This window comes from Maniola hyperantus, chromosome Z (genome assembly GCF_902806685.2).
Source record: "Maniola hyperantus chromosome Z, iAphHyp1.2, whole genome shotgun sequence".
Taxonomy (NCBI): Eukaryota; Metazoa; Arthropoda; class Insecta; order Lepidoptera; family Nymphalidae; genus Maniola; species Maniola hyperantus.
Window position 1 is genome coordinate 4,578,667 of NC_048564.1, and position 27,513 is coordinate 4,606,179.

Here is a 27,513-nt window from a genome sequence, read left to right on the forward strand (position 1 = left end):
CTATCTTTGATTCTTCTACTATATTCGTCGTGTAAAAATGAAGAACTTATTGATCAAATCATATACAGAAGAATCTACTTGAGCACCTAGCAGCACCTCAACGGGCAAACTGACGTTCACATATAACCTAGTGGTTAAGACGTCCGCCTTCTATTAAGAAGGTCAGGCGTTTGATTCCGGCCATGCACCTCTACCTTTTCGGAGTTATGTGCGTTTTTAGCAATTCATTTATATCACTTGCTTTAACGGTGAAGAAAAGCATCACGAGGAAATGCCTGAAAGTTCTCCATAATGTTCTCTAAGGTATGTGGAGTCTACCAATCTGCAAGTAGCACTACTTATAGCGTGGTGGGTTACGACCTAAGCTATAAACCCTTCTCATTCTGAGATAGGACTTGACTGTGTTCAGAAATGGGCCCGTGATATGTGGATCATGACGATAATGATATCCACTTTGTTCACCTGAGTGATCAAAGTGGAAAAAATATGATAAAAAGTAGTATTAGTAGGTAGTAGTGGTAAATAATATGCTACTGGTAATTTATGTACCTAAACGTCAATGTAAATGCCAGCAATGAAATGCAGGATTTCAATGTGCCGGTTTGTCTGGAAGCGCCTTGGGAGTTGGGGGACTATGCGGTAGCGAGCAGGCAGCGTAGCGGCGACTTGCCGGTTTGACGGTTGTTCACACAGGATAGCAGGCCGGGCATGCGGCGAGCACGGGGCACGCAGCGTTGCTTATCGATCGGCGCTCGGCACAGCGATTGCCGGTGGCGCCGCGGCGCGGGCACCGTATGCGACGCCGCCCGTCCCTCGTGGCTCGTGGTGCGCCAGCCGCCAGCTGTCAAATTCGTGTGACGTAACTGCTAGGGCGGCGCACACACGGTCGCCGCCAGCCGATCGCGTAGTACGTTCTCTGCGCAGAGCCGGCTCTAGCGCCATTGCAATCGTTGCCCGTCGTCCGCGGTCCAGTGCACTGTGAACCCACGCCGTTCTTCCGCGCGGCAGGTGAGGTTGGGGCCGGCGTGGCTCCGGTGGCTCGAGTCCGCCCGGAGCGGTATTGATCGCATCCCGTGCGACTGCTTCAATGTTTATAAACAGCCGGCCGCATCCATTCGTACCCTCCTGTTTTTGATACGTCTGCCCCACTGTCAACGATCCCCACAGCCGATCCTGAATCCACTGACCGCAACAGCATCTCGCGTAGGACTAAGACCACGTATGTATGCAGTTACGGACTTAATTTATTTCAGTACACATCGACTAGTTATCTACGCAGAATTTTCCGACGACTAACTAATGTGATTAAGACTTTACCTGCTACTAGGAAAAAATAGTAATATAGGTACATTACATACCTACCAGTTTCAATTCTAACCGGTAATAAAATAAGTGGTAGGTATTTTTACAATCTCGACTACTTAAAATGACACAGATACCTACCTACTTATTTTCCGATTAAAATGGTTTGACAATTTTATTATTTGCAGGAATTTCCTACAAATATGTATCTTATGAAACTAGTTTCTGTCTGCTTCAATTGTCTAATTAATAAGGTATTTTTGCACATTTCAAATAGGTAACATTTTTTGCTGACTCTACATTATGGTGACCGCACATGAGTCACTCACAAGTACATAGATATGTACCTAGGTACTTCTCCACAGTTGCATCGGTAAACCTGCAACGAATTGCGCAAGTTATCACCTAGTTTCAATCTAGCCATGGATGTAATACCTTTAATTAAATATGGTTTCCTCATAACGACTAGGTAACTAATGTGTGCGAACTAAATAATAAAAATATATATAGCTAAGTACGTGTACATAGTGTACCTATAGGCTATGCCCGTCACCAATGGGCAAGTTAGGTGGGTATCTCTATATATGCCAAGGCCGAGTAAATGATGATCACAACTTCGTTCATGTGGATTTCGATTTATTACGTGAGAACTCTTTGATTTTCTGAAACCAAAAGTAGCCTGTACTTCCTTGGGATATATCTGTAGGTACCAAATTTTATCAAACTCGGTTTAATGGATTAGCCATCCCATAGCCATAAGCTGTCAGACAGACAGACACACTTTCGCATTTAACATAGAAGATGGTTATTGTTTGTAAGAACCTAATGGACTACGAGCCAGCGCGTGCCAGACCTTCGTTATTTTATAAAAGCTGAAAGTTTCTCTGCATTATTATCCCCAACACTGGGAGGAACTTTTGTTTTAATGTGTATTTGGGTCATGGTTTTGGTGGGTCGGGGTTTTGGGAGATAACAAGTAATAAAGGTGTAAAAAACGTAAACGTTGGACGTAAGTCAATGTATACTTACGTGTAAGTCTAATTTTTTTAAATTTTACTTTCATACTTTGACGTAAGATTTTTATACCCTTATTATCTGTCATCTCCCAAAGCCATCATGATCCAAACAAACATCCAAAATGATCCAAACAAACTAACAAAAGTTTCTCCCAGTGTCGGGGTCAATAGGTACGCAGAGAAACTTTCAGCGTTTATAAAAAAACGAAGGTCTGGCACGCGCTGGCTCTCTGTGTTTAAAGATTCATTCCATAAATAAGGTTTGTGAAAATGAAATGTGTCAATGAAATGAAATAAAATAATTAATATTTATTTCACCTATTTATCACGATGGATGTTACAAAGATATCAGTTGTAGCTACCTATAAGGATTACTTAGTAAATTGTTGATGTACTCGTAAGATTACACACAGAAGGTCAACATTGATAAGCGATCGGTTAGATCACAAAACGCATCAAATAAATGTACGTGTACATTGTAATCCATACTAATATTATAAATGCGAAAGTGTGTATGTCTGTCCGTCTGTCTGTCTGTCTGTCTGCTAGCCTTTCTCGACCCATCCGTTCAACCGATTTTGACAAAATTTGGTACAGCGGCAGCTCGCATCCCCGGGAAGGACATAAGCTACTTTTTATTTCGGAAAATCGAAGAGTTTTCTCGGAAAAACCTAAATCCACGAGGATGAAGTCGCGGGCATCATCTAGTCTTATTATATTTTAAAAGCTGATCCGCCCGGCTTCGCTGAAACATAATCTTATATAGTCAATGTTACTTCTGGCAAAAGGAGCTTTATAATGGTGAAAGAATTATTAAAATCGGTTCAGTAGTTTCAGAGATGATCGACCCTGCGTGTGATAGTAAGGTAAGTATTTTTTTTTAAGAATATTAGCCATGTTAAATGACTAATTTCCCTCTTTCCTCTCCAATTAAGCGTTAAGCTTGTGCTAGAAGTAGGTACGACAATAGTGCAACGGGCGGGGTTTGAACTGTCAACCTTTCGGTTTTCAGTCCACTCCTTTACCCGTTAAGCTATTGAGGCTCCAAAACTTAAATCACTAACATCTATAAACTAGTTTTGTGTACTTAGATAGGTGTTTCAATGAGCGTATTAGGAAAGGTCAAGTTCACATCGTTGTAGGTGTGAATCGCGGCAAACAGTTCATTTTCTACGGCACTGCTAGTCACCTTGCTGTTTGAGACACTAGATTAGTTAATAGTTAAGCGTAGTCATCCTGTTTTGTCCAACACAACTCGACGGAAGTCTAAAGCTGGTAACATACTGATAGTACGCCTGACTAGACGCGTGTTAAAGCAAATCTAGTCATAGTGGTTTTGTAGTGTGTTTCTGGCTATGCAGGTCTTGCGTTTCTCAGTGAACATAATCTCATCATCATCATGATCAATCCATCGCCGGTTCATTACCTCTCAGAGTGAGAAGGGTTTTGGCCATAGTCTACCACGCTGGCCATGTGCGGATTGGTAGACTTCACACACCTTTGAGAACATTATGGAGAACTCTCAGACATGCAGGTTTCTTCACGATATTATCCGTCACCGTTAAAGCAAGTGATAAAACCACTAGAGGCTATCACAGCTAGAACATAATAATATAATCATATATAATTACATACATCTCGCTGTCGAGACCCTTGATCCATGGGGTCCTAGCGCTATAAGACTTTTTAAGGGAATAGCAAAAAGGTTAGTCGACATCACAGGAGACCGAAGAGCTGGCAGCTTCGGACAAAGAATTAGCCTAGCTATTCAAAGGGGGAACGTTGCCAGTATCTTCGGAATCTTGCCTAAAGAGACTCCTTTTAATAATATATTTTAGTTATAATATTATATTTTTTAAGGTTTTAGTTTTAGTTTAAATTTTTAAGATGTTCACTTTAAGATTAGTATCTTTTAGTTTGTATTTAACATTAGACATAGTTTATTAATTATTTAAAATTTTCATGCTAAATAAATTCAAATTATATTATAAATTCAATTAGAAATATAAATAATAAAATTACATACATGTTGTATGTACAACTAAAATATAATTTAGTACACTTTATCAAAATGTACCCAGAAAATATAATTTAATTAGAATGGACTCACCCTAAATAAGCCCCTATTTTGACTATAAATTCCAATCATAGTGTGACGCTATATCGGCTGATCGCAAAAGTTACCCAATAACAAATTTACTTATACATTTACCTACTTCTAGTTATTGGACACTTTGGGGAGTGAAGGAATGTATAAGTATAAGTATAAGTGTTCACTGAGATAATAGGCTTGATATATTCGGATAGCCGGGACTTTGCGGACTATGGAGTATGGACTATGACCCATCTCAATTCCGAAATAGTCCTCAGTAGTGGGCCGGTGATGCGGTTGGTCATGATGATGACGAGGATGATTCGGATTGCGAGTGGCATGTTAGAAGTATGCTTCTGGCTTATGTTATGTTTATTTTATAGATGAAAGTATATTAACAAGGTCTTCTATTTTGAGTAGCAAACTTTTTAGATTGGTCACTGTGTATAAAAAGGCACCAACACAAATCTTTCACACACAAGTTCAAGGTCGCTTAGCTTCTAGTGCATGACTATAAATACGCTGAATAAAAATAAGTAGGTAGGTACCTATACATTAATCTGAGATACAGTAGTAACAAAAATATAGGTAAGTATAGTTCGCGACATTTCGAGAGTACGAGGCGGTATGAGGTGGGGGATGCCCCGCACACCCGCACAGCGCGTGCATTCTCCCGCATCGGGTAAGCGCGGGGGCTGTGCGGGTGTGCTGGGCGTCCCAACCCCGATTGTCATCTCGACATGACATCCCGCGCTATCCCGCACCGGGGTGCGTGAAGTGTGGGCGCAATTGCATCTTGACCTGTCGCGAACTATACTTACCTGATGAATAAATTAATTTTTCACATCCAAGGTAGGTAGCCATACGGCTCTACAAGAACGTCGAGCGAGATAATTTTTAAACTGTTTCTTTTCGGATTTCGTTCTCATATAAAAATTACTTACTGAAATTATTTTTTATAGTGGTTTTGCATATTTTAAAGTTACTTATGCAAATTTTAATTAGCTACCTAACTGCAGTCAGAACCAGAGGATGGAGATGTTAAAGTTAAAACACAAACACGACAAACGCTCCGTTAGGCCATCCCAAGTCCCATAGAAATTATTAGTTATATTATTTAGATATGCATATTTATATTATCCGTGATTGCAAATTATATTATTATTGTCTACTTAGTCTGTTTTACGCATTTTTCTAGTAAGTACCACAACAGAAAAATCGATAAAAATGTAAAAACAGTTGCAAACTCGAGCAAATAAGAGCTAAATCTAAAGCTGGCAAGCACAAAGCATAACCAATAGGGCTCCAATGATAAAACATCTCTGTCACGACGAGGTTGCCGGCGTCTGCTCCGTTATGCATAGTTCAACCCAGAGAGGTTTCATTCACTAGAGGTGGTGATCTGCCGTTAAACGCCGCAATCTTTCGAGTCATAATTTTTGCCATTCAGTACGTTTAGTATAAGATTTTACGTCTCACTAAACGTTGCTAGAATTCGAGAGTCAAAGTAAAATGGACCTAAAGAGAAGTCAAAAAGTCAATACCTCTTGCCTTGCTCTTGCTAATCAAAAAGATTTTAATTTTGCCGCTTGGAGCGCTGGCTGTAGATAATTAGACAAACTTGAGCTGTAAAACAAGGTAGTTAAGATCCAGTTTACTATAACGCGGAAGTGTTTCGACACCTGAATACTATCAACGTTGGTGAGACATACAATTTCGTACTAAGCGTACTGATAATATTAAATTAAAACCTGCTGGTTGAATGCAGCGAAGCTTCATCAATCTTTGCTACAATCTAGATTTTTGTGATTGGCATAATTTATTGCTGCAACAATGCATGCCAGCCGATAGCGAGAGGCGGCGTCCTAATTGGGAGCGATCGTACGATGGCGCGATGCGTTTTTCATCTCACGATCAAAGTGGTCGTGCGATGACCTAACAGGTGTCCTAATAGATCGCGCGATGTCCATCGTGTGATGCCGTCGTTCGATGGCTGGCGCTCGCGCCACTTTAACGATGGCTCTTTACAGAGATGCACAGTTTTTGCTGTCGGGCAATATTGCTTTAAAAATTGCAAATGACATTGAAAAAAGGACCCGAATGCTGTGTGTCACTCCAAGTGTTGGCCCTTGCCCCTCTCGTCCCGCGCCCCTCGCGCGTCGACGCATCGCGTAGTAACCGATTAGGACACTCAAAAGAGATCTGTTGCTTTGATTACATGATCGCACGATCAAACGCATCGTACGATCGTTATTAAAGCATTCATGTGCTCGCACGATTACTTGCGAGGTTCAAATAGGACACTCTGATGAAATCTGTATGTTTGAACTCATCGCACGACGAGACCGCATCGTGTCATCGTGCGATCTTCGCCAATTAGGACAACGCCTCAAGTGTCGGTCAATTAGAGGCGATGGTTACAATTTGGCTGTCTGTTACTACGGTATTGGGAATCAGTACGGAGCCTACCGCCGTAGTTTAGACATTGGTCTCCTAGTTGGTGGGTCTGGGATTCGATCCCAGGCACACACTGGGATCGAATCACACACGGTCGATTTTTAACTAACTTTTCCAAATCACTTGCTTTAAAGGCGAAGGAAAACATCGTGTTGAAATCTGCATGCCTATTTAAATATAGTAGTTAAGTAGTAGTCTAAGTGTAGTTATCTAAATGTTCTCAGAGGTGTGTGAAGTCAGCCAAACCGCACTTGACCAGCGGGCAGACGTGGTAGACAGCGTAGCCATCTCATTCTGGGAGGAGAACCGTTCTCAGTAGTAAGCTGGCGATGGACTTATGATGATATGATTAGCTGAAATGACCATAAACTCAGCCAAACACAATACAAATGATTGTAATAATAATAAATAATTGATGCAACTTTTCTGCAATCGACCAGCTGGACTTTTTGTCAATAATAAATCTTCTATTACCTTTATGCTTGCCTTGAAGCAACGTACACCGATAGAGTGGAGTTGAACAGAGGCGTAAAGTAATTCTTGATAACAGCAGAAATTAAGATTTCCAGTCGCATTATGTGACCATGCTTTGTTTTCAGTAAGTATCAATTTTAATCGTAAGTCAAAGCACATAATTAACATAAATAATTAAAGTTGAATTTAAATTGTTATCCAAACAGTCATCTCCAGTTGTAGAAAAATAAATAACTAATATTTATGTTAACTAAAAATGGTTATTAGTTTCAAGTTTACGTCTTTGAGGCACTTTTTTGAATGAAGGCTCATCTATATGGCGCATAACTCAATGGTTCAACCACTGTCAACTGTGAGTCGAGAGCTTTGCGACCCGCTCGAGTGGCTTTCTCTATTTTTACCGTAATAAGGGTTGCAAAGACGTTGCATTTTCAATTCTGCAACATGCACTTCAAACTTTTTTATCTGAATACGGGAGGGAGTTTATGTATGTGTGTATGTTTGGTTGAAGGTTTCCTTAGAATACTGATTAGATTTTAACAAAATGACTTCACTTCACACACCCTTGAGAACATTATGGAGAACTCCCAGGCATGCAGGTTTCCTCACATGTTTTAATTCCTCGCTAAAGCGAGTGAGTAATACATACAATTTAATTTCGCACATAGATCCGATAAATTAGAGGTGCGTGCCCTCTAACTTTTTGGATTTATTGTGCGTTTTACTGTATTCTGAGGGTTTAAGATAGAGATTTAAGTTTCCTACGTTTAAGATGCATGTTTAGATATATGTATGTACTTATTATTATTATAATATCGATTATCCTAAATAAAAAACAAATGCCTAAATAAAAGAGATTTGTTTTTAAGCGATAGATTATTTTAATTTTTAGCAAATAACTACTTGTTTAAATTACTTGTAACTAGTTTGGAAAGAAACATAAATATGTTACTTTCCCAACTAAGAAATTCTCTGTTCAAGTTTGAATCAGCCAGTGTATTTATTCGAAATTTTAAATACGGATCCGAAAATTAAGCTCGCACAGGTAGTAGGTAGGTATCTGTTAATAGTTTTCTAACAAGCCCAATCTAGAATGGATATTTTAGAATTTCGTCTTTGTCCTGTGTAAATAAAATATTTTGGTAGTTTAAGCTGATTCCATGCCGATTCATTAAAAATATATTGCAGGTAACTGCAATTTTTTTACTCACATATTGCTGAATAGCTGAAAAGTAATAGACTTAAAACACATTCAGCCTTGGAAAAGTCGTCTTTGTTAAGTTGGATTATAGCTGTTATTATAAAGGTTTCATTCTCGTAGTAGACAGATATTTACACTTATGCTTTTTGAAAAAGTACCTAAGTGCTGAGTTTCTTACTCGTTCTCAGGTAATTCTGCTTTCCGAAGCGGTGGTATCTAAATGGTGAAATTACTTAAAGGAATATTATAAAAAAAGAATTAGCGAAATCGGTTCAGCTGCTCTCGAGATTTGCGATGAGCAACACATATTTTAGTGATTCATTTTTATATTATAGAAGATAAATAGAGCGCGGGGGGGGGGGGTATCTTTGGAAAGGTGTCTTACATTGTGAGTCGATGGTTCAATGGAATTAATAATATAAAAAAAAAAAAAAATCAATCACCTGCTGTAAATTGTTTAATAACATATAAGACTATACAAAAACTTGTTGTTTAATTCAAAATTCGAGTATACATGATATAGATGAATTATAATATAGTCCGTAAAAAAATACTGCTCACGCGCCATTTTAGCTCTATGGGTCAACTGTCATGAATGAGGACTATGGGTTGATCACATGTTGATCACGATGATGATGATACCAAAGATTACTATATATTATCTTTGTCTATATGAGGTAGCACTGAAGACGGAGATAAGTAGGTACCTCTACCTATATATGCAGCCGTGACACAAAATAAAATATTTAAAGCTAAACAAGGTCAAAGACTCGAAGCCCACTCCAGTAGGTATACTTGCTATTGTCGAAATTAATAATTTATTCAAAACAAATAATGCGTCGTAATGACGTCAGTTTTCTTATAGGTATTTAGTATGTATCTAATATAGGTAGGTATAGTAGGTACTTTAGTTTCCTTAAAAGATAAACAAATAGCAGAAACCGCTGAGAAACGTATACCTAAGCGACGTAATTTGGCCGTCGTCGCTTAGACCTTCTGTAGTTCAGGTTTTCCGTCGTACCTATATGTTTTCATTGTCAGAACGCGGTTTTTTTTTTGTATAATTATATCGGAATATAATATCGGAACAAACAAAATAATTTACGGACAAATGTTAACGTTTTTAGGGTTCCGTACCCGAAGGATGCTAACGGGACCCTATTACTTAAGTCTCCGCTCTCCGTCCGTCTGTCTGTCAGTAGGCTATAATCAATTTGCGGCGCGAATAGGATTTTATCAAATATAGGAACAAACAAAATTCTTTACGGGCAAATATTGATGTTTTTTTTTACCCGAAGCATGCCAACGGGACATCGCTGTTCGTTCGTCTGTCTTTCAGCGGGCTGTTACTCATGAATAGATAGTGATTTGAAATGTTCACTGTGCAGCTATAACAACAAATAATAAAAATCCAAGATGGCGAATGTCAAAATGCCTACCATGCAAAAAAAGATTTTGATGTAAGTAGGTACGTACTAGGTACATAGGTACATAGTGTTATAAACTATAATTATCAGATCTTGTTTTTCTTGTGCGATAGTACGGACCCCTTAGCTTGCGAGTCCGATTCGCACTTGGCCAGTTTTTTGCGAGAGATCCACAGTTCAAAATTTAAAAATACCTACTTGCATTATAAATTCAGCTTAATCGTTGAGACGGATTGGAAAGTCGTTTTATGTTGACCAGAAGAATCCGAGGCTTTGTTACTGTACTGTTGCACATAATAGATTAGCCACGACTTTAAAGTCGTTCTTTGACGTCTCTAGAACAGTTATTCTCGTTGGTTCAAAGAGTTAACTATTAATATTGTTGATAGTTAAAAAAAGGAAACGGTTGTCGAGCTATCTGGGCATTTAAAAGCTATACTTAATGTTTTTATTTTAGTTGGTAGTAGGTATTAGAAAGGTGAATTCCACTTTATATATTGCCAATGGTACTGATTCTGAGCACAACTTAATTTTAGAGTATTCGTATCCTCTTCTTACTAATGTAATATGAAAAGGACAGACGCAGTTTGACAGTTTTAAATTTAATTTTTAGATGGTATAACCCGTGATTTTAGCGCACAGTCGCGAACCTACTGTTTAAATTTGTAGCGTGCTAAAATTTAGAGTCTTTAAAAATGTAAAGTTCATGTTCTGTCCCTTTTTAGCATTGTTAAAAAGAAAAGGATGCAGATACTCTAAATTTAATTTAGAGAAAGACAACGGAATCGGTGCCAGTGTTTGTGTAGAGTTTAGTTAAAATTCCTAATTAACTATCTCTCTCTGCGTCGTATTCCTCACTGCCCTATTACTAAGCCTCTGCTCTTCATTTGTCTCTCAGCGAGCTGTATCTCATAAACCGTTAAACGTAGAGAATTGAAATTTTTCACCGATTGTGTATTTATATAGCCGCTATAACTACAAATAATAAATTTAAAAACCGGCCAAGTGCGAGTGCGATAATCTATTGACATTCACTGTCGCTGCTCGGCCACATGTCTCTAGTCATTGTAGGGAAATACCTACAAAGTGCAATAAGCACTGTAATAGCCTAGCGGTTAGGACGTCCGCCTTCTAATTGAAGGTCGGGGGTTCGATACCGGGCACGCACCTCTGACTTTCGGAGTTATGTGCGTTTTAAGTAATTAAATATCACTTGCTTTAACGGTGAAGGAAAACATCGTGAGGAAACCTGCATGTCTGAGAGTTCTCCATAATGTTCTCAAAGGTGTGTAAAGTCCACCAATCCGCACATGGACAGCGTGGTAGACTATGGCCAAAGACCGCACTCTGAGAGGAGAACCGTGCCCTGTAGTGAGCCGGCGCGGCGATGGGTTGATCTTGATGATGATGACCTACAAAGTACAAATCGAATGAAAATTTTATGCAATGACGATTTTGCGGTGTTGCTTTGACATCACGGCCGTGGTATAATTAGATCGTGCTAGAAATGCACCACTCCGCGTCCTTGTGGATGATGTCACACTACTCTACAACAAACAAAGATCGTATGTCCGACAATAGAGAGCCCTGCCCACGTCATCTGGGTGCGCCAAATCTACCCATCTACATTATACATTGTAACGTGATGAGCCCGATGATCAATATCAAGGGCGAGTTCTTTAATTAGTTCTACGTGGTTATAGTGGCTAAGGTTTCGGCCTCCTATTCAGGGGGTCTGGGTTTCACTTCCAGACACGCCACACCAGAGAAACTTTTGGGAGTAATGTGTGATTTAAGCAATTAAATAAGTTTAGTGCGAAACTTTCTTGTCTGAGAATTCTCAATGAGAACACAATCTCCTTAAAAGTGTTTAAAATCCGCGTATTTAACGCCCTAGGGGTTTGAATTTTACAAAAATTCCTTTCTTAGCGGATGTCTAGATACGTCATAGCTATCTTGCAGCCAAATCCGTCTATTAGTTTGAGCTGTGTACATATTCATAGATCAGTCAATCAGGCAGTCGCCTTTTCCTTTTATATATTTTATTTACATTATGGATTTAAAGTAAATTTTATTTTACACTTTATTATATTTTATTGTTTACTAGAGATTGCCCGCAACTTCGTTCGCGTGGATGTAGGTTTTTAAAAATCCCGTGGGAACTCTTTAATTCTCTATAAAAAGTTGTCTATGTCAATTTCCAGGATGTAAGCTAACTCTGTACCAAATTTCATCAAAATCCGTTAAACTGTTGGGTCGTGAAAAGCTAGCAGATAGACAGACAGATAGACACACTTTCGCATTTATAATATTAGTACTTATGGATCATAGTTTGTTTGAGCATCCATGAGCGTAGCGTAGTTGGGTATAATAAGCCGTTCGTATTCGTGATATTTTGGCACAACACCGTCCGCAGGTAATAACGAACGAGGCAGTAAAACTGAACCAACTGACCGAGGCGGCGGAAGTGACCTTTCAAATTGGGACAATCTTGGTCAAATTGGGTTGCATGCATCATTGTTCATTAAAATATATCACTGGACTCTAAGCTATTGATTTCCTATTCAAAATACGAATTGGCCTATTTTTTAAATATATGCGTACCTAAGTGTGTTTATTTGTCAGTTTGTCCTTCCTTCAATCACGCCGCAACGAAGCAACGGATCGACGTGATTTCCTGAGTAACGTAGGCCACTTTTTACCTCATCAAATTAAGAAAAGCTCCCATACCTAGTTCCATAATATTATAACATAGGTATGTGTCCACGAAAAATATACCTACGCCTAAACATTAAAAAATCCGTCGCTTCTCCGATTTCGAAACGTTATTTAGTCTCTTTTAATGTTTTTTGCAAGATTTAACTATTCAAGACAATGGAATTATTATTGAACTAGCTTATGCTCGCGACTTCGTCCGCGTGGACTAAACCAATTTCAAAACTCCAATTTCACCCCGTTAGGGGTTGAATTTTCAAAATTTCTTAGCAGATGGCTACGTCATAATAGCTATCTGGAACTGTTTGATTTTCTCGGAGAAAAAGTAGCTACTGTCACTCTCCAGATCTTGAATTATATCAATGCAAAAATGACGTTGATCCATTTCTTAGATGCAGTGGTATTGAAGTACAAACCGTTAAACCAACGAACAAACACACACATGTATAATAATAATCGGTGGAAAAAATTATAACGATTCACGAACTCTAAAAAAAATCATAAAATCGCGAATGTTTTGATAATCTACGAGGAAACTAATGCAATTTGGTTTATGTGAATCAAAAATAACATTGACCTTGTATCTACACATTAAAATGGAATGCGAATGCCTTGTACTAGATATGCGTGTTAACTACTTGTAAACAAAATTACCTAAATGATATCACGCCAACCATGTCAATTGTTAACAATCGCCTAATCATTTTAGAAATCCATTCATGGTGTTATTCGCTGTCGTTGTCGTCGCTTTCATTTCAACCGATCCACAGCTAGGTCTCATGTAGGGACTTCCACACGCCACGGTCTTCAGCCGCCTGAATCCAGCGGCTCCCTATGACTCCTTTAATGTCTTCTGTACGCCTTGTCTGCCAACGCTTCGGTTTCCGATGCATATGTCACCATTATAGAAACTTGGGACGCCAATGTCTATCGGTTTTTCGAATTATGTGCCCTGCTGATTGCCACTTCAGCTTCACAACACGTTTAGCTGTATCGCTTAATCAGATTCTCCTGCGGATCGTCTCATTTCAGATTTTATCACGTAGAGAAACTCCAAGTATACGAATCCAAGCGGAATCCAGGGCTGTTTGGAAAACTAATGACAAAATATTACGGTTGGATTTATAGCTGACTAGCCTGTGACTTCTTCTGCGTGCACTATACAAACCCTTAATAATCCCTTAGCAGTTGAATTTTCGAAAATCCTTCTTAGCGGATGTGTACGTCATAATAGCTATCCGCATACCAATTTTCAGCTCGATACATCCAGTAGTTTGAGCTGTGCGTTGATATGTAGATCAGTCAATCAGTCAGTCAGCTTTTTATTTTATATAGGTATGTATAGAAGAAATGTGATGTGGTTAATTATTACATAATATGCGGAATAGAGGTTTAAAAGAACTGCGTACTCCAATGGAAAAACTGACAATAAATAGATAGGAACTAACTCTACTTAACAAAAGCCTTATGCACGTCACTGTCTTTAGTAAATTTATTATAAAGGTACACTGAAATATTTCCAATGAATTACATTTTAAATGTAAGTACAGTTACCTACTTCGGAGATTTTTAGCATCAGATTGCTTCTTTTATAATATTGCAAAATGCAATGTCATGCAAATATTTAAACTGCAGCAACTAAAAGAAAGTTACAACGCCAGTTGGGTTAATAAAAAGCTTGTAAAAAATTCATTTGATATATTAAATTACAAAATATATAGGTAATAAGTACAACAAGATTGAGACAATCAGGCCTAGAATCCATACTAATATTAATATGAATGCGAAATTATGTCGGTCTGTCTATTTATCTGATACCTTTTCACAGTCCCATCCGCTAACCACTTAACCAATTTTGACAAAATTTAATAAAAGGATAGCTTGCTTCCCGGAGATGGACCTAACCCACCTAGGTTACTTTTTATCCCGGAAAACCAAAGAGCTCCCAAGGGATTTATAAATAACCGCGCGGATAAATTCGCGGGTATCATTTAGTAAATTGTAAATTATGTAAGTGAGATTTAAAATTTCAATACAGGAAAAAAAAACATTTTAGGCTAAGCACAGAAATATTTAAAGAAGAGAAGAGAATAGGATACTGTGGAGTGAAAGTAGGCTAAGATCAACTTTAGATTGTTCGGAAAATATAATCGATCTGTTGTTGTTTTGTTAGTTGTTATTTTTTACATTACAGACATGCATTCTATTTCTATTCGATTCTTTTACTCATGTTTACATTTTGAGGTGTACGGCAAGATGTTTTCTTAATTATTATGACTTGCTTCTGCCCGTGACTTCGTTCGTGTGACTACACAAACCTCTATTTTACTGCCTATGCAGTTTTCAAAAATCCTTTCTTAGCGGATGTCTACATCATACCTAATAGCTATCTGCGTGCCCAGCGCGATCCATCCAGTAGTAGTAGTAGTGAGTTGATAGATCAGACAATCAGTCGGGCTGAAATTTGGCATGCAGATAGCTATTATGACGTAGACATCCGCTAAGAAAGGATTTTTGAAAATTCAACCCCTAAAGGGGTGAAATGAGGGTTTGAACTTTGTGTAGTCCAAGCGGACGAAGTCGCGTGCATAAGTTAGTTACAGATAAATTCTTTGAAAATAGTTAATGAGCGACTTTTAAAAAATAAGTAAAAAAATTAAAGCTACTAGGCACTTCTTATACCGGAAAATCAAAGTTCAAAGAATCAATGCGGACGAGGTTGCGGGCATCATCTAGTACCTAGGTATGAAGCAATCAATGAAGCGAGGCTTTTTAATCACTGAATATAATAAAAGCAATAAAGATTTTTTAATACGAGCGAAGCTGTGTAGCACTATGAATTTTTAATAATATTATGTTTCCAATTAAGCCATAAGGTATAACGAAACAAAAAAAGTGCAACACGCTTTCGCCACAGTTCATGACAGTAGAGAATTGGGTATTTTCCTACTTTTGAATTTGATAAATATTAAATAATGACGTACGCTGAAAAAAAAAATTAAAATCCAACAAAGATTTACAAAGTTACAGGCTTTTTAATTTTGGAGTGGGAGGGTATTCTATCCCTTTCTCGCAAAACGAAAATTTGTATGAAACCGCACGAAGCTACTACGGCATAGGATCACTTTGTTGTCTGTCTGTCAAGAAACCTACAGGGTACTTCCCGTTGACTTAGAATCATGAAATTTGGCAGGAAGGTAGATCTTATAGCTGGACATTCGGGGAAAAATCTGAAAACTGTGAATTTGTGGATACATCACACAAAAAAAATTAAATTGTGGTCATGAACTAATAATTAGTATTTTCAATTTTCAAAGTTTTTTTTTTTTTTTTTTTTAATATTTCGTTCTACAATTTTTTTTTTAATTTTCTAAGTTAGATAACAATGTCAAGTGGGGTATCATATCATCACATCATTCACCTGTGCATTCTAAAACAGATTTTTATTTTTTTATGTATCATAGTTTTCGAATTTATCTTGCAAAATGTCGCAAAAAATACGACTGTAGTACGGAACTCTCATTGCGCGAGCCTGACTCGCACTTGGCCGGTTTTTACCTATAGTTCGCGAGTCGCGACAGGTCGAGATGACTATCGGGTCGTGCCCACCCCGTTTGCCATCTCAACCTGTCGCGTACTATACCTCCTAAAAAGTAGGTAGGTACCTTAGCACGTGACCAGGTATTTCACGGTAGGACTTAGGTCTAGTTTTGGGTAAATTCAGTCTACTTTCCGTTATGAGTTATGAAATTTATGTTACCTACTTGTTACTTAATTAGTAATATAAGTATTATTTATCCTAATTATATGGAACTGTTATCATTACCTATACCTACCGACATGCAACAAATAAAGCATTTTATTTCAAACTTTAATTCCGAATCCCAACCTTTCTTTATTTTTATTTACTTAACCATATTATTACAAACTGGGCATAAAAAGCTTATAAAAACTCCGCTACCCGTTTTGAATTTAACTGTTTATCTTCGAGAGGTACCACATAATAGAGCAGGAGGAACAACAGCACGTTTATCAGTTGCCACTAAGAATTTTAAAAGCTATTGTATAATGCATAAATTTTAAGTTTTCACGCGCCATTTTAACTTCTTGTGTCAACTGTCATATCAAAAGTACGATTTTAGCCCTTATTATAAAGGTGAATGGTGGAAAATGGTGCGTGAGTTCTCATTTTGGACGGACTATTAAATTTTCAAGCACTCTCTCTCTCTCTCTCTCTCTCTCTCTCTCTCTTTCTCTCACACACATCTTATATTTAAATTTTGGAAGGTTATTATTATTAATAATCATGACAAGATCGAATTTACGCTTATGAAAGAACAATTTTAAGTGTTCCGTAGCACAAAAGGAAAAAAGGAACTCTTATAGGATCACTTTGTTATCTGTTTGTCTCTGTCTGTCTGTCCGTCCGTCCGTACGCCGTCGGTCCATCTGTCAGCGGACTGTATCCTATAAACCGTAATAGGTGGAGAGTTGAAATTTTCACAATGTGTATTTCTTTTGCTGTTTTAACAACACATAATAAAAAAATCCAAAAGGTCGCCATGCAAATTAAATAAAATTAAAAAGTGCATAGTATTATTTCTCATACGATGTTACAGAATCCTTCATTTGCGAGTCCCACTGTTGACTGGGTGTTTTCACATTGGCGCTACTGCTATGTCTGTCAATAATATTTTAAGTCAGACAGACAAATCCGTAAAAAATATTATAAACTAGCTGACCCGGCGAACTTCGTACCGCCTAGCAGTCGATTTTTTAATTTATTTTAAACTTACTTTAAATTTTTCTCTCCGTAAGAACCATCTTCGTACTTCAAAGAATTTTATAAAAAATGAATTAGCGAAATCGGTTCAGCTGTTTTCGAGATTTGCGAACAGCAACACATTCAGCGATTTTTTAATATATAAAAGATGTGAAACTGTCTGTCTGCCTGTTATCTTTACTGTTTGATCGTTGATCAGATCTTGACGTACATAGAGTAAGAGACTTTTTATCTCGGAAAACAAAGAGTTCTCACGGGGTCTTAAGAACCTTTCTCCACAGGCATAAAGTTGCGGGCATAAGCTGTATGTCTGTCTACTAGCCTTTCACGGCCCATCCATAAAACCGATTTTGACGAAATTTGGTACAGAGATAGCTATCATCCCGGGGAAGAAGGGATTTTAAAAACCTACCCACGCAGACAAAGTCACAGGCATCTTCTAGTAATGAATATGTACACTCAGTAAAGGTAAATCCTGTCAGTACGATCGATCCTAAAATAATGAGATCTGCGTCTCTATTGTCTTCAACTCAATGGTTTACTTACGTAAGTGAATGCAACGCTGCATGGAAGCAAAGCTTATCGAATCGGAACATTTTCTATCTTTCCCACGTTTGTAAGAGCGACGGACTGAAATGGTAACTACGTCGTCCCGGATCAGATTGCAATCTTCACTTGGAGAGTGTGATTTTACCAACTTATGACCTACTAGATGATGCCCGCGACTTCATACGCGTGGATTTAGATTTTTTGAATCCCGTGGGAACTCTTCAACTTTCCGGGATAAAAAGTAGCATATGTCCTTCCCCAGGATATAAGCTAACTTTGTACCATATTTCATCAAAATCGGTTGAACGGATGGGCCGTGAAAAGCTAGCAGACAGACAGACACACTTTCGCATTTATAATATCAGTATGGATGAAATAGGTATAGGCACATACTCTTAGTAGGTAGGTACAGTACTCGGCCGAAAGTGTTGTACATCCACCTTTAGAAGCATATTTGTAGAGCACTGTCTCTGTCGTTGAGACTGACAAAACGTTATATATGTATGAGTGACAGAGACAACGCTCTACAAAGCCGAAATGTCATTCTAACGTATATCCTAGCACAGACTACGGTCTATTTATTACGGTCTCGGTTTTTATCTAGTGCTTTGTGCTTTGGCCTGCTATGCAATGGTTTGTTCATTAAATCGAAAAAAAAGGCCGATGTACATTACTTTCGGCTGCGTATGTACACTTCTTTATATTTGCCTCTATCTCGATACAGAAAGAGAAACATTAATTAAGGTTTCGTACCCGAAGGGTGCCAACGGGACTATAAGAATAAGCCTCCGCTGCTTATCTGTCTGTCCGTCCGTCCATCTGTCTGTCAGTGGCTACATCTCATGAACTGCAATAGGTAGAAAGTTGAAATTTTGACTGTGTATTTCTATTGCCGCTTTAATCCATACTAATATAAAGAGTTCCCACGGGATTACTAAAAACCTAAATCCACCCGGACGAAGTCGCGGGGCATCATCTAGTAAATAATAAAAACCAAGATGGCGGATTTCATCTAAATCTTAATTTAGGGACCAACCAACAAACGCTTACACAAGGAGCAAACGTGATTTGACAAATCGACACGGTCGGTGGTTTACGTTACATTCGTGGCACGTTTTTAACTTGAAAAGTTTCTCAGTAGTCTGCACGCTTTTCGTCAAACGTCAATTTTAATGAATCAACTATCTAAATACCAGATTATGCCCGCGGTTTCACCCGCGTGGTTGAGGTTTTTTAAAAATCCCATGGGAGCTGTTTGATTTTTCGGAAAAAAAAGTAGCCTATGTCCTTCCTCGGGAATCGGGATGCAAGCTATCCCTGTATCAAATTTCGTCAAAATCGGTTGAACCGATGGGCCGTGTAAAGCTAGCAGACAGACAGACAGACACACTTTCACATTTAAAGTATAGATAAATTAATAAAAGGAAAAGCTGACTGACTGACTGATCTATCAACGCACAGCTCAAACCACTAGATGGATCGAGTTGAAATTTGGCATGCAGATAGCTATTATGACGTAGGCGTCCGCTAAGAAAGGAGTTTTGAAAAATCAACCCATATGGGAGTTTGAAATTTGTGTATTCCACGCAGATGAAGGCACGAGTACTCCTACCTAACGAATACCTAAATAGCGTAGCGCTGAACCAGTTATCTCTATAGCGGATTGCGTTCTTGGTTCACGATTGTCATGAATACGTGATCGGGACTTCCTTTCCTCTATTGTCGATCGCCACATCGCTTGTGTCTGGCTGCAGCACAAACAAAACCGAAACTTCATTTCGGTTACCGCCAGGCTCCGACGTGCGACGCCTATTTAGGGTTCCGTACGTCTGAACGAAAAAATCGGCCAAGTGCGAGTCAGACTCGCGCACACGTACTACAATCGTATTTTCTCGACATTTTGTACATAAATCAAAAACTATTATGCCTAAAAATATTATTTATTTTTAGGCATGAGACCCGTGCTTAGTAGTGAGCTGCCGCCAGGCTTGATCATGATGCTGCACGTAACCAATGACTTCTATGTATACCTATGTATACTACCATAGAAGACATTGCACGTAATTACTAAATTGCCATTTAATATTTTTGCAACAGGGCCTTGAAATAGTTAATTTCGATTGTACTTTGTTCTAAATATTATATTATGCTGATGTTAATGTAACATTATATTAAGCGAATTCACTTCCACGTAGGTAAGAAGAATGCAATAATACAGGTCTAATTTCACCTTTTGTGTTTAATCATTTCGTAGAAATACTTACGAATGTTATTTAAATGAGGCAAATTACGTGATTGAGTTTGCATACTCATATTACGAGATTCGACTGAAAACCACGTCCAAAGCGCGCCTGGATTTCAATTTTCAGACACTTCAGTTAAATAGAAAATTCAAGTTCATCCGTATTCATTTTCAATGGGTTACGAAAGAGGCAGGACAGAATTGAGTCACAAAAACACATTTTGAGGGTTTATGTTACAAAGAAGAATCTTTATTTCACGATTGCCCAAAAAAGGAGTGTTTTCAAGGTGTAGCTATAGTACGCGACAGGTTGAGATGGTAATCGGGGTGTAAAGCGGGGGTTAGCGCCGCGCGTCAGCCGCGCTATCCCGCCCTAGACTCGCGCGGTGGCTGTGCGGGTGCGCGGGAAGTTCCCACCCGGATTGCCATCTCGACCTGGCGCATACTATATCTATGTGAGTTACTTTATTCCACCATAACTTTGGATGTATTGTTAGCATCCTTACGTCTCACATATTCATCCTTACATATCACTCACTAATCACTATAAATTTTGTAAAAAAAATTATATGGCGGCTGTATTGCGCAATTTTCAAATGTGAAAAAGTCTGAAAAGAAAAGAAAGAATCGAAAAGGAAGAATTCGTTTTTGGGAGAGCAGTCATGTTGTTTTTTTTTAATTTACGATTTGTTTTAAAGTCAATTATCAATACAGAAATCATTAAATCATTTCTGAAAATTCAGATAAATTTTTAACAATCGTCAATTTGAAATTTATGCCATTATGAAATTTTAATTTTTGATACTTCAATTCACAATCCAAAAAAAATCTTCTATTGGCAGTCCCCACTGACTGCTTATCTTTTGAATTTTATCCTAATTTCATCTTGTCATATTATGTTAAAGAGATTAACAACCTTTGACCTCTATATTAGCACTTAGCAGGCCCGTTGCGATCGTTACATTTTCATTCAGTAGGTCATCGTAGGGGCCTGACCTTTCCCTGCCGAAGGAATGCTATTATATTGCCATTGTATTTCTCACAAGTCCATGCTATATGCGAAAGGTGCCTTGCTCTCGTCCTGAAATTCTCAATCTTTTATACAACTTTAGGGTTCCCTACCCTAATGCTACCCGGGTGCTAATGGGCATCTGTGTCACTACTTACCTAATTGCTATTTGCTACTGTCGCACGTTGCAAATGCAACTAACGCCCAAAAAAATGCAGTAGCGCTACTGAATCGCTGCAAGAACCATGGGCAACCACTCTAAAATTTAAAGTTTATATTGAGCTTTGTTCCAGCAAGCAAATTTTTGATCGAAGGTATTAATGAATCCGTACCTAGTTGTCACTAAAAGACGAATTATATTTAGACTGCCGTCTACTCGGAAAATCCGTGCGAGATTTGTGTTGGCGCCAAATCATTCACGCCCCAACGCACGTCATCTTTTCAAGTCGCTACTCGTTACAAGTTTGCAAGATTCAGTACCTAGACGCCCAATACACGCTCTGCAAAGTGTTTAGTAGAAAATCCGTAAACTAGCTTAATGAGAAACTTTAAATCATGATATAGTGTGCAAATTAATTACTAGTTATTCATAATCACATTAAATTTTATCTATAGTATGTTTGCCGATGGGCGGACTGATGACTTCTTCGCCATAATGCGGAATAATTAATCATCATCACTGCTGACAAGGCGGTGCTCAAGTACCCACCGCATCCTAAAAACATGTTTGCTTGTGAGCCGGCGATGGGTTGACCATGATACGTAGTTGCAAAAGGCTCGAGACTCCTGTGATACGCCTCGAAAAAGTTTAAAAGTCGTTTGTGGAATTTTTTAGCCTTCATACACATAAATAAAATACTACTTATTTAAAAATGCTCGTTACAAAAATCTATTGATGATATGCATTCTGGCATAGTCTGCCAATCCGCACTTGCCCAGCTTGATTGACTATGGCCAAACCCTTCTCATTTTGAGAAGAGACCCATGCTCTGAGTAGTGAGCCGGCGATGGATTGATCATGATGATGATGACTCTTACCTCTGAAAGTATCAGAATATTGTGAAAATGTTGTATCTCAGCTTTAGCTGACTCATATTCATTGATAACTCTGAGTAGAACCAGATCTGCCATTCATCTATTTAAAGACAGTGAGCCTTAAAATAAAAGCACGTTTATTGGTGGGGCTTTGTGGCTACATGTAATATATGGTATGTCATAGCAATAGTTTATTAGCTTTAGTGTAGGTAATCATTCATCTAAGGTGTAGATATAGTCCTTACAAAATGACTCCTCACCCGCCATTTTAACTCTATGGGTCAACTGTCATGTCAAAAGATATAAAAAAACGACTTTATACTTTGATGTAAGATTTTTAAACCTTTATTACAAGGTTCTCCACATTTCAAAGACTAAGAAAATTCATACAGGATTCAAACAAGGAATCGAACCCACACTGTTTCACAAAAAACTACTTACATCATTGAATACAGGTTTTATTGTCGTTGAAATTGATGCCTTGGTTCCTATAACAAATTATTCTGCTTCTTACTGACCACTCCCAAAATAACACTAGGTACTTATGTATAAACTACCCATATTATAAATGCGAAAGTATGTTTGTTTGTTGGTTTGTCCTTCAATCACGTCGCAACGGAGCAACGGATTGATGAGATTTTTGCACAGGTATATTTGAAGACCTGGAGAAGGGTTTGGCCATAGTCAATCAAGCTGGGCAAGGGCGGATTGGCAGACTATGCCAGAATGCATATCATCAATAGATTTTTGTAACGAGCATTTTTAAATAAGTAGTATTTTATTTATGTGTATGAAGGCTAAAAAATTCCACAAACGACTTTCAAACTTTTTCGAGGCGTATCACAGGAGTCTCGAGCCTTTTTTAACTACGTATCATGGTCAACCCATCGCCGGCTCACTACAGAGCACGGGTCTCCTCTCAAAGTGAGAAGGGTTTTGGCCATAGTCTACCACGCTAGCCATGTGCAGATTGGTAGACTTCACACACCTTTGAGAACATTGTGAAGAACTCTCAGGCATGCAGGTTTCCTCACGATGTTTTCCTTCACCGTTAAAGCACGTGATATAATTTAATTACTTAAAACGCACATAACTCCAAAAAGTTAGAGGTGCGTGCCTGGGATCGAACCATCGATCTCCGATTAGAAGGCGGACGTCCTAACCTCTAGGCTATCACAGCTTAACTACGTATACTTATTATAGACTTGCGCTTGACTGCAGTCACACCAAACTGGTGATGATGCAAACAAATTAAGCCTATAAGCCTTAATTTGTTAGCCTGCCGTGCAGATGATTATAGGTACGATCTCCTGTTAGAGTGAGGAAGTAACAAGCATCTAGTTAGTAGGTAGGTGATGGGTAGGTAGCTGTGTATAGTTTGTGGTATAATAATTTATTTCACCTTGACAAAAGCATTGCTGGAACAATCTTTAAATGAATCAATGAAACGCATCCGTTGTATCGAAATAATTAAAAACAATACTTTTTGGTACACACCCGATCCTTTTGTTATTTCAATTATTAATTAATGCGTCTGAGTGTTTATTATAAATACCTACTTACCTACTTATGATTTAGATACTGTTATTCATAGTCAATATAAAGGCTTCTTGAGATTATGATTTAGATACTGTTATTCATAGCCAATAAAGGGGCTTCTTTAGATTATGATTTAGATTTTTTTTAGATTTATGATTTAGATACTGGTATTCATAGTAAATATAGGGGCTTCTTTAGGAGACCATTCAGGTTACGTGTGTCATGTTGCATATTTCATTCATGTTTTAGGTCCATCCATAAACTCAAGCAGAAAATTGAGCCATTAAAATTAATTAGATGTGCAAAGAGGTCAAGAATTCGATTCCTGTCGTCCGCTTCACCAAATTGAGACATAATTATGTATTTAGAACAAGTTAATTGGATCTTGTACCAATAAAAATTGTCCTGATAAAAAGATGAAGGCAAACTTCTAGTCTGACGGGACCAATCTTGAAAATGGCTGAACTAATTTTAAGATAGAGTTACGGCGGTTGCGCACTCATCCGATCCAAGTCCATGAAAATACGTTCCTTTTTGTTTTGTATTATGACATATGTCGTAGATCACCATCATCATGATCATCATCAACCGATAGACGTCCACGGGTGGACATAGGTCTCTTGTACCACACGCCACGGTCTATCGGATCTAAGCTATTGTCTATGACGGCAAACCGAAGGGTAATAACGGCATTTTGTAAACCTAAATCCATGCAAACTAAACCTAGTCCTACATGTTACGTATCTATGTATAGGTAATGGGATACGAACTATAAATTATAGATCTAGACTCTCAAACGCAAATGGCTAATCAACGTGACCCTAATTTTGGGCTGAAAATTGCTTTGTTACAGTTGCCTGTGCGATAGTAGATATACGAGTATAATTGTATTACAATTTAGGTATTTTAAAATTCCATAGGAACTCTTTGCTTTTCCGGGATAAAAAGTAGCCTATATCCTTCCCCGGGATGCAAGCTATCTCTGCATTAAATTTCGTCAAAATCGGTAGAACAGATGGGCCGCGAAAGGCTAACAGACAGACATACAGACTTTCGTATTTATAATACTAGTATGGATAGTCGGATGACATTTGCATTTGAAGTTGGAACTGCATCTAGTTTCTATAACACTAGTTCCTACATTAAGTCGAGACCTTGAGCTTTTAAAATACCTAGGTATCTTAGAATAAATGGTAAGGTCATAAGTGTATGCCATGTCGTATTTAGGCAAATTTCATGTAGTATTACCTCATTTTATATGACGAATGTGATCAATCAATAAGAGTAACCGCCGAGTTTTTTGCTGTGATAGTATCATCTTGTATGATGGTGGGTGCGGAACCCTTCATCTGTCAAGAATGTCGACGTCTGTCGTGTCTGTCAACAAACCTATAGGGTACTTCCCGTGACCCTAGAATTATGAAATTTGGCAGATAGGTAGGTATTATAGCACAAGTAAAGGGAAATATCTGAAAACCGTGAATTTATGGTTACATCACAAAAAAATTTAAAATATGTTCACAAACAATTAATTAGTATTTTCAACTTTCAAACAGATTTTTATTTATTTTTATGCATAAAAGTTTTTGAATTATCGTGGAAAATGTCGAAAAATATGACTATAGTACGGAACCCTCGATGCGTGAGTCTGACTCGCACTTGGCCGATTTTTTTCTCATACTAAACAAGTACAGATCGCTACTGCCACATGTTTACAGATTTACGTAACCGAAATCCATTGATTTTCTTTGCTGTCCATAGCCTCTATAAGATGCTATGTCATCGGCGTTATTTTACTATCTATATTATCATTTTAGGTATCTGAACTAACTTAAAAAATTATCTTTCAGATCTGGATAAAGTACGACAGAGAGATAAATTATCAAGAACATTAAGCGTGACAACAAAGAGGATCCCATGTGATTGGACAATGTAATCACGAGTAAATGTAAAAACCAGTATTGCGTTTAATGGGAGTTAAATAAGGGACGATAAAAGAGGCAGCCATGCTGTCCTACATGGTGCCAGTGGATGAGAAGCCTCCACCAGTGCCGGGGAAAGGCCGCCTCGCTTTGGAACTAGTCGCAAGCCCTGGAAGCCCAGAGTCCGCAGCCAGACGAACACGCACCAACATTTCCAAAGACTCCTCGACGAGCTCGTTCGCTAGTGACCTGACATTCTCCTCTTCAACGCCTACTGGAGCCCACGAGAAACCAAGACACAAGTTACTCAGCAACGGTAGCAAACACACTTCTTTAAAGAGGTACGTGTTGAATATTCACATTCTTATTATTTTGCTTTTCGGCTTTAGCAATCTCAAATCAGCAGCACTTCACCATATTGTCAGGGTAATATTGTCACGTAAATCTTACAGTTGGGACGAATCTCGATATTTTTGAATATTTTTTTAAAATATTTTGCTTATTCATTTTTCCTTTAAGATTGTATACGCCTTTCTTTAATAAGTAAATTAATACTTAATATGCCTACTTACAACACAACAAATAAATAAAATAAGTAAATGCCTATTGTATTGTTTGTAAAAATTGATCCGTAGAGATAATATCAACGTTACAGGAAAATAGTAATAGATACAGTAGTATTTTTCTAAATATATAAAACGAAAACTGTCTGACTGACTGACTGATCTATCAACGCACAGTTCAAACTACTGAACGGATCGGGCTGAAATTTGGCATGCAGATAGCTATTATGACGTAGACATTCGCTAAGAAAGGATTTTTGAAAAATTCAACCCCTATGGGGATAAAATAGGGGTTTGAAATTTGAGTGGTCCACGCGGACGAAGTCGCAGGCATAAGCTAGTTATTTAATAAATCGTTGAAACCCCTTGAGAATATAATGTCATTGCATTGTTAGTCAAACACTGGCAACGTTTTATCCAATGATTGTGCACTGCCTCTGGGGGACTCCTAATAACGCAGCGCAAACCTAACATTTCAACTGAAAATGAAATATTATAGGATGTTCCGCTACCATTGCTGCCGCGACATTGCTGCCTAGCTCGGAATGTAATGTCATATAAGCTTATAGAGATTGTATGGGGGACCAGTCATGGACCAGTAGTGTCACGACAGGATTGTGACAGCTGGTGACAGCACTGTTGCGGCAGCACTGCTGCGTGCAGCGTGGTTCGGAATCATACCTTTAGTCATGACTCATGAGACTCCTGTTAACATAGTGTCAACACAAAGACCATATTTTGGTGAAAATTTTGATTCCCGATACGCACAGTGGGGTGCAGCTTCAAATCGACACGAAAAATAACTGTCATTTTGTATGGCACTGGACACACCTTGTCTAGCGTACTTGTATACGTCCATATCAGCTGTGCCCTGATAGCTCAGGCTCTAATAAATTTTAATTCGTTCAAGTTCTACATACTTCTGTGATGCATGAAATTTAGTTAGAAAATGAGCTTACTAGAAAGAGATTTAAAGCTTGATTTCATTGGCTCCGTGCCAGTGCAGAGCTGCATACCTTACGTGGTTAATATGACGTAATTGGAGTAGGTATGTCAGGGACTCAATTAAGACAGTGGCCCAATTCCGAAAGTTGTTTAGATCTTCTGGTGCATCGCACAAGGCTTGTAGAAAAAGTAGTTTTAAGTTTGCGTAATAATTATCACCACTATATCTTGCAAATCTAACA

General features: G+C 38.3%; 1 protein-coding gene across 2 annotated transcripts in view; it reads left to right on the forward strand.

The window, feature by feature from the left end:
- The first annotated feature begins 904 nt into the window (after positions 1-904).
- The window catches only part of LOC117995301 (uncharacterized), a 52,710-nt gene continuing 26,101 nt past the window's right edge, over positions 905-27,513 (forward strand). Inside the window, exons 1-2 of one of the 2 annotated variants that reach the window (XM_069509100.1) lie at positions 905-1,219; positions 25,692-26,104. In XM_069509100.1, coding sequence (XP_069365201.1) covers positions 25,848-26,104 — 257 coding nt within the window. In that variant the 5' untranslated portion in view covers positions 905-1,219; positions 25,692-25,847. The remainder of the gene's footprint in view (positions 1,220-25,691; positions 26,105-27,513) is intronic. The other variant, XM_034983295.2, reaches the window with a different exon arrangement.